Genomic DNA, 9,722 nt, shown 5'->3' on the forward strand with positions numbered 1-9,722 from the left:
AGCTGGCTAGGGGAGGGAAGGTTGGGCTCTGGGGCAGAGGGAAGATGTATGTAAAATACAAAGTGTCAAAAAACATTACATTTTTAAAAAAAGATCTACCTAGCAGCAGTTCTTCATCTCGTCTGCTACATGGCTCACTCTAAACAGTTGCTGGATTCAACTTTAACCCATTAGGTACTAATATTCACATTTACCTTCTAGATCTTCATCTTCACCTTCTTCATCCTCTTCACCTCCATCTTCATCAGTATCATCTTCCTCACTTCCTGTATCATCTGAGTCCCCACTATTTCCATCACTGCTTTCTTCTAAATAATGGAAACAAACAAGGACAGGAAAGAACATGAATACTTATGACTGACCGACCAGCCAACACACACACAAATATAGAGTTTTAGCTATATTTGTACAGCCAACACCAGTGATCTCCCATGGTTATGTGCACCATTCCAGAGAAGAAGATTAGTATGAGCTGATCTCCGACCAACATAAAGTCATCATCAACAGTGGCTATGGCCACTTTCCCCTTTAAATCAATACCAAAGGTATTGTGACAAAGGTGACAGAAGATCAGTGCTATTTGGTTTTTATTTAAATACTACAAAGATGTGAAGCTAGAACCCTGGATACTAGTGTTGACAGATATGAAGTTCAGTCCAAAAACATGGAAACAGTGACTGGTGAAGTCTTAAAAGCCAAAACAAGGGGGCCAAGCAAGGATGGAAACTCCATTGTTGTATTTTGCTCCTTTTCCTTCCTTCAGCAGAAACAAAATAAATTAAGCAAAACAAGAAAATACATGTAAGGTAACACTGATTAGTTGCCAGTTATTTATTTCACAGAACTTGGTTTTTCTAGATACAGAAAGCTCTGTATTATTCCCCATTTTTCCTCATAAAAAGAATGGGTTCACAATATTATACATTATCCCTTTTCCATTCAGTGGCACAACACACTCCATCCATGTGTGACAGGAGTTTTAACAATCAGTAATGTTATGGTTCCCTATCACACCTAATGTGAGTTGGCACGTGTGTTAACAAGTAACAGCACTGGCTGACCTCCAGACCAAATTACTCATGAGTAGTTCCACTGAAATCATTGGGACATGTTAGTCATGATAAACTCATCCAATTTCAGTGGGACTACTCAAGAGTAATTTAGTCTGGAAGTCAGCAAATAACGGGTGGCTACCAAACTAGCACATTGTTGGCAGAAGCTCCTTCCGTGAATAGTAGGAAAGCTCTACTCAAGAAAGGAGTGCTTGCATGAGTGAAAAGAGCTTCTGCTGGCAGAGCACTAGCATGGATGCCACCCAGTAATAAGAACTGTAACTTATACACAAGATCTCAGATTGTTAAATAAAGGAGGTGCTTATGTAAAGGAACACAAGAACAGCCCTGCTGGATCAGGCTAAAGGCCCATCTAGTCCTGCATCCTGTTTCCACACAAGATAAATGAACTCTAAGTTGGAATAAGCAGTGAGGTGGCCAAATTTGAAGATGACACCAAACTATTTAGGGTCATAAAATCCAAAACAGATTGTGAGGAGCTCCAAAAGGATCTCTCCAAACTGGGAGACTGGGCGACAAAATAGCAAATATAATTCAATGTAAGCAAGTGTAAAGTGATTAGAGAGGGGGGGAAAAAACCAACTTCACATACACGCTGATGGGGTCTGAGCTGTCAGTGACTGCTCAGGAGACTGATCTTGGGGTCATGGTGGACAGCTCATTGAAAGTGTCAACTCAATGTGTGGAGCTGTGAAAAAGGCCAATTCAATGCTTAGAATCATTAGGAAGGGGACTGAAAATAAAACTGCTAATATTATAATGCCCTTATACAAAACTATGGTGCGGCCACACCTGGAGCACTGCGTACCATTGTGGTCACCATACTTTAAGAAGGACATTGTAGAACTGGAAAAGGTGCAGAAGAGGGCAACCAAGATGATCAGGGGCCTAGAGCACCTTCCTTATGAGGCAAGACTACAACATCTGGGGCTTTTTAGTTTAGAAAAAAATATGACTGCAAGGAGACATGATAGAGGTCTATAAAATCATGCACGGTGTGGAGAAGTGGATAGAGAGAAATTTTTCTCCCTCTCACATAACACTAGAACCAGGCATCATCCCAAAATTGATTGCCAGGAAATGTAGGACCAACAAACGGAAGTACTTTTCAACATTCTCTGCCACAAGATGTAGTGACAGCCAACAACCTGGATGGCTTTAAGAGGGGTTTGGATAACTTCATGGAGGAGAGGTCTAGCAACGGCTACTAGTCAGAGGGCTATAGGCCACCCGCAGCCTCAGAGGCAGGATGTCACTGAATACCATTTGCAGGGGAGTAACAGCAAGAGAGAGAGCATGCCCTCAACTCCTGCCTGTCGGCTCCGAGTGGCATTTGGTGGGCCACTGCGTGAAACAGGATGCTGGACTAGATGGGCCTGATCCAGCAGGGCTGTTCTTGTGTTCTTATGAACAAAGTGACTCTCCTGTTTTTCCCTTTCGGTTTTCTTTTCACCAAACTTCTTATTTTAGAGAAGTTTCCTCTTCTGAAATTCTAAGTGTGTTAAAGACTTCCTTGGAGATTCTGTCCTTGCCTGTATGCTGAGTTTGGTCACACTATGGTCACTGTTCCCTAAAGGTTCCACAGCACTGACATCTCACACCAGGTCCTGGGCACAACTGAGGATTTACCTTCTCTCTAGTTGGTTCCATAACCAACTGTTCTAGGGCACAGTCATTCAGTGTATCTAGAAATTTGGCCTCTTTGTCATTACCTGACTATGAATTTACCCAGTCTATGTGTGGGTAATTGAAGTCACCCATTATTGCAGCTCTGTCTCTCTTTACACCGCCCTGATTTCCTTCTGCAACTCCCAGCCACTGTCAGCATTTTGATCCAGAGGGCGATAGCACGTTCTTAGTACTGCACTTCCTTTTAGGCCTTGTACTGTCACCCTCAGAGTTTCTATGGAGTACTCTGGACTTCCTAGGTTTTCTAGCTGAGGTGCTTTCTGTAGACATTTGTGGTTGTTTTTGTTACAGAGCTGCTGACCCCATGCATTAGACTGAACATGAGATTGGCTAGGAATTAAATGACACCAACACCTAGAGGCGTGTAACTATGAAACCATCATGAAAGTTTCCAGGCTCAAAATTAGGGCCTAGGCAAGTTTCTTGCTGTAAGCTCCTTTGGGAATCATATGCACAGATAACTTTAAGAATATTCTCTGACAAGTTTTATTTACCTGCATCAGTGAAGAGCAGCGCATTCGTTCTTTTCACTTTGCCTAATGTAGCATTCTTGTTTATGAGTTCATCCTGACTGTCATCATCCATTGCGGGGCATTTGGAATTGGCTCCCTGCAACAACATAAGGTTTCAGCTGAAGATAACAGATTTACAAGCAAAGCAGAATTCAAAATGTTTGTTGATCTGTAGAAGTAACTTAGATAAGTATTCAAAGAGCTGAACTCGTTTTCTAAAAAGTATTTAAAATTTAGAATATGGTGGCAATAAAGCAAAACAGTGAAAATGCACACATACTATACAATGAAATAGAGGACTCTAAAGCTGCTGTGGGGATTTCTCTGGTCACTTGGATGTTGCTGGCAACTGCTAAGTTAAAACACTGATCTGGTTCAGATGTCATGAGGAGCCAAGATTGAATCCTGGTTTTGTGCAATGTCCCCAGCCTTCAGAGTATGCTCCCCATTCCCCCTTGCACACGAGGGACGAGAGGATTCTCCTTTCAATACTAGCTTAGAACAAACCAGGATCTATTATGGACATGCAAACCAGGCAATTCTGGCTTATTTCAGCCAGTTTCCAGATAAACCAGTTCTGAAGCTGGGATTGTATCAGTACTTTAGTCATGGTAGAAGTGATACTTTTAGTTGCTTCTTTTAAATGGAACAAATCCCAGTTCCTCGCTCCAAAAGCATTCAGCAATATGGCTCTGCAAAGGTTCTTCAGTCAAATCAAGCCCTCTACTGCCGAATACTTGCCCTCATTGTCAACCTAGAAGTCAAGATGTTGTCAAGATGTTATGGAGGAAGTTCTCTCTCTGACAGCTTACTGATAGATCACGGCTGGGCTAGCCCAAGGCACTGCCCCACTGGGCCTCACTTCCTTCTCAAAGTGGTTCTCGAGGAAGACTTGCTAGAACTGGGGCATAAGCATGTGCTCTGCCTCTGAGCATGCAGAAGGTACCAAATCCAATGCCCAGCTTCTCCAGTTAGAAGACAAGTATCAGGTGCAAGGCTGAGAAGGATCTCTGCCTGAGACCTGGGAGAGCTGCTGCTGTCGCAGTAGACAATAGTGAGCCGGATGGACCAATAGTCTGATTTGGTATTGAATAACTTTATATGTTTACTCAGAGGCCAATTGCTAAATTACAACACTAGTTTTAATGGCCCTCCCAACGGGGGTAGGATGCTACCCCATCTACAAAAGCATACCCTGAACAGCTAGGCCATGGGGAGTTTTAGAATTTAGACACAGGAAACACAGACCAGCACCTACAAAACCAAAAGGCAGTTTATTTAGCAAAGGGATAAAGGCCTGGATTTGAGGAGTTGGAGAAAAAGAAGTTACAACATCACACATTAAACCAAATATCATAAAGAAGCTAGCAGGCCTAATTTAGCAGATCTTTGTGGCCTACTTCAGGAGTCAAGGAAGGTTGCATACTGAGTCTACAAGTTCCACTAGGCAGACCGACTCCTCCTCCTCTTGAGTTAGCTTTTTCTGTGACACAGGCTCTCCTGGAGGCAGGGTCCAGCCAATCACTGCAAAACTGTCTCTGCTCTGCAGGGCATCCAAGGTTTTGCTTGCAATGTTTTGCTAAATACAAACTGAGGGGAGTTGCAAACCAGAGGAGGTAGAGCTTTACACTCCATGAGTGCAAGGATTTCTTTACATTGCAGTCATCACATAGAATTAACGCAGTTTTACATCTTCTCTAGTTGCTGACCAAAATCGGGTTCTTCTAATCCCAAAACTGGAACCCATGCCACTTCCTGTCTTTCTGTGCTTTGCAGATACACCATTTTGATCTCAGGCATGATATGGAGAACTGCAATTCAGGGGAAGATGCTAAAATGCAGTTGTTAGCTCTGTAAATAAAATAAAACATGTTTATATGATCCTTTATTGGTGGCCTTTACTGCCAACTATGACATCTAGCTGATAAAAACAGAAAACTAATGAACTAAGACAACTCACACAGCAAAAATGACATTTTTCCAAGATGCTGCATTTTACTTTGCTCTTTTGGATTATGTAGGTATCATTAGCCTATCCAGACATAGAAAAGTAGTCACATTTAAGAGAACGGCATGCTCATTGAGAAAGTTTTCTCCATATTATGATTCAGCTACCGGCAAGCTATATTTCATATACAAGTTTGGATAACAAGTCAGGTGATTTTCCAAGAAAACAATCTAGCAACTGACTCCATTAAATGAACAGAAATTCTGTAATGGTGTTTCATAAGGTCCATGAGACTGAACCTCCAAGTCCTGTGTTATAACCAAGTTTACAAAGTCCCAAGGGCAGATAAATATTTGAGAACACCTACAAATACGGAATATGTTTTATTTAGTCCCATGTAGGCACCTAATAATTTGAAATACTTTTCCAGTCTATGCTGCAGCTACTGAATGAAGGCAGCTTGCAAAATATCCTAGTGTGTGGGAGTGCTGACAACAGCTGCCTTCCCAATTTCTGGAGAAGACTGGGCATTGGCAGGAATTTTTCAGTTCTATATGAACTCTACAGCATTTGCTTTGGCTGCCCAGGAACTCAGGTGAGAATTTGACAATGCTACCTTAACAGACTGTCCAGAAATTGAGTATCTGTTCTTCTCTATTTTCAGACTACACTGCAAAGGATTAATCGACTCTTATATTTTATTTGAATTTCTGTAACAAACACAGTGCTTAAGCAATAAGTTTGAAATCTGACAACAGCCAACTGACATAACATTTCCTTGCTGTCCTACTGGAAGGCTCAGAGATTTCTTTCCTGTCCTAGCATAAGGAAAACAATGCTGATATTGAAGGCTTTAGGAATCTCAAACTCAGTGCAGGACAGCTCCATGGAACTGCTTTCTGAATCAGTTTGGTTATGTATGCAAGATGTCATTCTCCAAGTGAGTGACCTGCAAGTGGGTCAGATCTCAATAGCAGCAGATATTTGGTATTTATCAAAGAGCAACTGTTTTCTTTTAAAAAAACCCAACAAAATTTGCTATTGTTTTCAGTATATTAAAATTACACCATTGGTGACGGTGATTGATGAAGCATTGGGGGGTGGGGGTAAGATAAATTTTGAGGGCGCCACATCTGTGAAAGTAAAAAGGGACCAATTATGGGGGTTGGGTTCCCTGTGGCTTTGATCAAACACAGAAAATATGAGAGGCAGGGAGAGAAATACTTGTTAAAAGAAAGTTCCTAGGGAGGCTACATAATCTGCGTCATTGGAGACAGAACTAGATGGCCCATTGATAACTCTACATTTCCAGAGATTCTTTAGAAACAAATGAATGTTCTTATAATAAAAGGCATATCAACCAAAGAAGATGCAGGCATATTCCAAAAGGAGCTACAAACTCCCTCAGATTCCACTGTGGTATTTTGTGAACTGGTTGGATTAGAGTATATGTCTCCTAAAGCAAGCTTCCTGTAAAGATTCAGTCAAGGGCTTCAAAACAACACTGGAGGACTTTGTCACAGAAATTCCTGTCTTAGACTTGGGACAAATGTCTTTGTGGTGGTAAGCCACAAGAATTTTGATCAGCCTTTTGCGTAGCCTCAAAGATGATAGCCTCAAAGATGATAGAATTTTTAGTACATGGCACTCTACCTTAACCCAGGCTGGAGCAAACAATCTTGGACACCTCTAGAGGTCTGGACAGCTCAAAGTAGCACAAATACAAGCTTGTTGCTTTTATGTACAGTTGTTTGACCTTCATTTGATTATTGTAATAGGAGAAGAGAAGCAGATCTCTCTTTTGTTCATAACAGAGCCCCGGCAAGTTGCAAACTACCTGCCTATTACAAAGATATACCTGAAAATCTAATAGTAGCTTGGCATACTTGTAATGTCTGCTTGCCTTTAAAATCTTATACAGCATGGGATTTGGATATTTGAATTACCACCTACTCCCACACAAGCCTATCCATTTCCCAGGCCATCCTTCCTCTGTGTCCCCACCTTCAGAGACAAGACAGACCGTGGCGGGAGAAAAGGCCTTTCAGTCCTGACACTCTGATTACCGAATATCCCCACTGGCTAGGTTTGCCTGGTGCCAACTCTATTGTCTTTTTGGCATTAGGCCTTTTATAACTATTGCATGAACAAGTTTTACTGCTCGACTGATCTGTTATTTTGGAAGCATTGGATTTATTATCTCTGAAAGCCATCCTGAGAGTGGCAACTTACATCCCACCCTTCAGTGTTTTCTAAACAATAAAAATTGCTATGCCTGGCTAGTGAGCAAACAGTGGCATAAATGTCAGCCTTTTCATTATGGGAGCGACACCAATAAAGCAAAACGAAGGTCGGAAGAACGCCTTGGCAAGAGACGTGCATCACGAGAATATACCCGAAGGCAGGAGAAAGACCCAACGCGGAAGCGGACGGCTTGTTTGGGTTTATAGGACGCGCCATTTAGCAGCGGGCTGGGGTAACACGAAGCAAGACAGAAGTTACGATATGGACAATACGGCACAAGCGAGAGGCCCGACAGGCAACCAAGCACAAGAACACACACGGAGGCCCCTCTCTCTTCTCCTCGTCAGGGGCGCCGCTTCACGCTAAGTTCAAGACGGAACTGCCAGCTGGAGCCTCCAAGCCCGTCGCCAGCGCATCGGGTCTAGGCGGCGGCTGGCTCTAAAGGACCATCTTGCAAGGAAGCGAGTCGTCCCCGATGCGGACTCGTTTATGGAGGCGCCTCCACGTACTCCCACCCCCCGCGCGCCCGGCTTGTTAGCTGATCGAGAGGCGCCCAACCTCACCTGTCAGGAGGGGACCCCACGAGGCTCAGGAGGAGGAGGATCACGCGCACGCGCGCCAGCGGCTGTCTGCACTCCAGGAGCCCAGAAAACACTCGAGAAGGAAGGACAGACGGCCACGACGCTTCGCGCGAGCCCGGACTCTTGAGAAGGCCAGGAACGCCTCCTGGAGCCGCTCCGGAAAAGGACGGGCAGTTCTTCCGGTAGCTTGACGTGATGGGCGGGTTGGAGTGTTCCACTTTTGTGTCAAGGGTGGAGGGAGGTGGCGTAGACAGAGCAATAGGGAATGCCACCCAAGACAGCGTGCAGTGCGAGAGTCCTCGTTTTGCTCGCTTGGGCTGGTCTCTGGGCAGTACGTATTTCCAAGGGAGGCTCTGCAGAAACATGGAATAGACTAGGCTAGGTGAAACTCTCGGATCTCCAGGCTTCGTCGCAGCACTGGGGTACTCATGTAGTTAATGTGCACATGGGATTGCTGCCTGTGAACCCATGCAACTGGCTTATACTGAGTCGGACTATTGGTCCGTCTACTGACTGGCAGCCGCTCTCCATGCCTGTCTACGTCAGTCTTGAGATCTTTTTAACTGGAGACGGCAGAGATAGAACCTAGAAATTTCTGCATGTAACGAATGTATTCTATTCCTGAGAAACAGCCTATCCGTTAAAATTTTGGCTAATAGTTTAGGAATCAGAGGCTACATTTTTTTTTAAGGTGTTGTGGTCCCTCGTTGGTAAAGGAAAGGCATTCTGCACATGTTCAAAGGCGCTTTTATTTCGTCGTGCTTCTGGTATGGGATGTTTGAACACAAAGCTTTTTAAGTTTTTGATGAAAGACAGGGACATTTCAGAATTTTCAACAAAGTTGTATGAAATCAGAATATCGAAGCCATCAGAAAGTGCCTTATCACAGCTTTAATTTTTAAAAATTCTCATCATTTAAAGTCAGTCCCATGATTGTAACGCGACAGTTTACATTGTCTCACATAGTTTAATTCATGAGAGAAGGTCTAAGTCTCCACAAACACACAAGGAGAAGCGCGCTTCTGGGGTGTCCTTCTGAAAGTGTTTCTTTAATTAACGGCTGCCTTAAAGGAGTTCAGGCAAACAACGTTTCAGTTTATTGAACGTTAAAGCAATCTCCACAGCAGCATATGCTTGGGTACTGCTTAATTAAGGCCATCATTCTTATTTAAGAATATTTATTTTCTGCTTTGCAACAGCAAAAGGTTTGCAAAGCAATTTGCACAGAAAAAGAAATTAAAATCGAGTTCCCTGCCCCAAAGGGACTCCTAGCCTAAACATAAACACACGAGACGCTAGCAACAACCGGGACACTATGGAATGAATAGGTGCAATTGCTGGCTGCATGATCAAATCAGAACCGCAACGTTAAAGCTGCCCCTTTGCCCACTTCGCAGGGGCACAGCTAGGGGAGAGGGGGCCCAGGTTTCGCCCCTCCCCCGGCGGCCCCTCAGAGTGAGGGAGACAATGAAGAAAATAGGGTGGGGTGGGGTCGGTTTCGTTATCTCCATCCGCTTAATTATAGCTACACCTCTAGGGCTTCGTTTACTAGGGAGGAGACATTCTGTTGTACTAAATGGGACATTTCTGGGCTGCTACTACTACTACGAATATTTCTCCGCCGCTTTTCAACAAGAATGCGCAAAGCAGTTAACATTGCAAAAAACCAGATAGT

At 43.6% G+C, this 9,722-nt stretch overlaps 1 protein-coding gene across 6 annotated transcripts in view; it reads right to left on the bottom strand.

Annotated features, from left to right (window-relative positions):
* PHRF1 (PHD and ring finger domains 1) overlaps positions 1-8,238 on the bottom strand; it is a 45,510-nt gene extending 37,272 nt beyond the window's left edge. For 2 of the 6 annotated variants that reach the window (XM_053295605.1, XM_053295574.1), the window contains exons 1-4: positions 8,030-8,238; positions 4,675-5,125; positions 3,257-3,371; positions 195-308 (exon numbers count right to left, since the gene is read on the bottom strand). In XM_053295605.1, the coding sequence (XP_053151580.1) occupies positions 195-308; positions 3,257-3,371; positions 4,675-4,698 (253 nt within the window). In that variant the 5' untranslated portion in view covers positions 4,699-5,125; positions 8,030-8,238. Of the gene's footprint in view, positions 1-194; positions 309-3,256; positions 3,372-4,674; positions 5,126-7,617; positions 7,985-8,029 lie in introns of those variants that run through there. The other 4 variants (XM_053295618.1, XM_053295595.1, XM_053295584.1 and 1 more) reach the window with 4 other exon arrangements.
* Positions 8,239-9,722: the final 1,484 nt, after the last annotated feature.

This window comes from Hemicordylus capensis, chromosome 1, assembly GCF_027244095.1.
Source record: "Hemicordylus capensis ecotype Gifberg chromosome 1, rHemCap1.1.pri, whole genome shotgun sequence".
Taxonomy (NCBI): Eukaryota; Metazoa; Chordata; class Lepidosauria; order Squamata; family Cordylidae; genus Hemicordylus; species Hemicordylus capensis.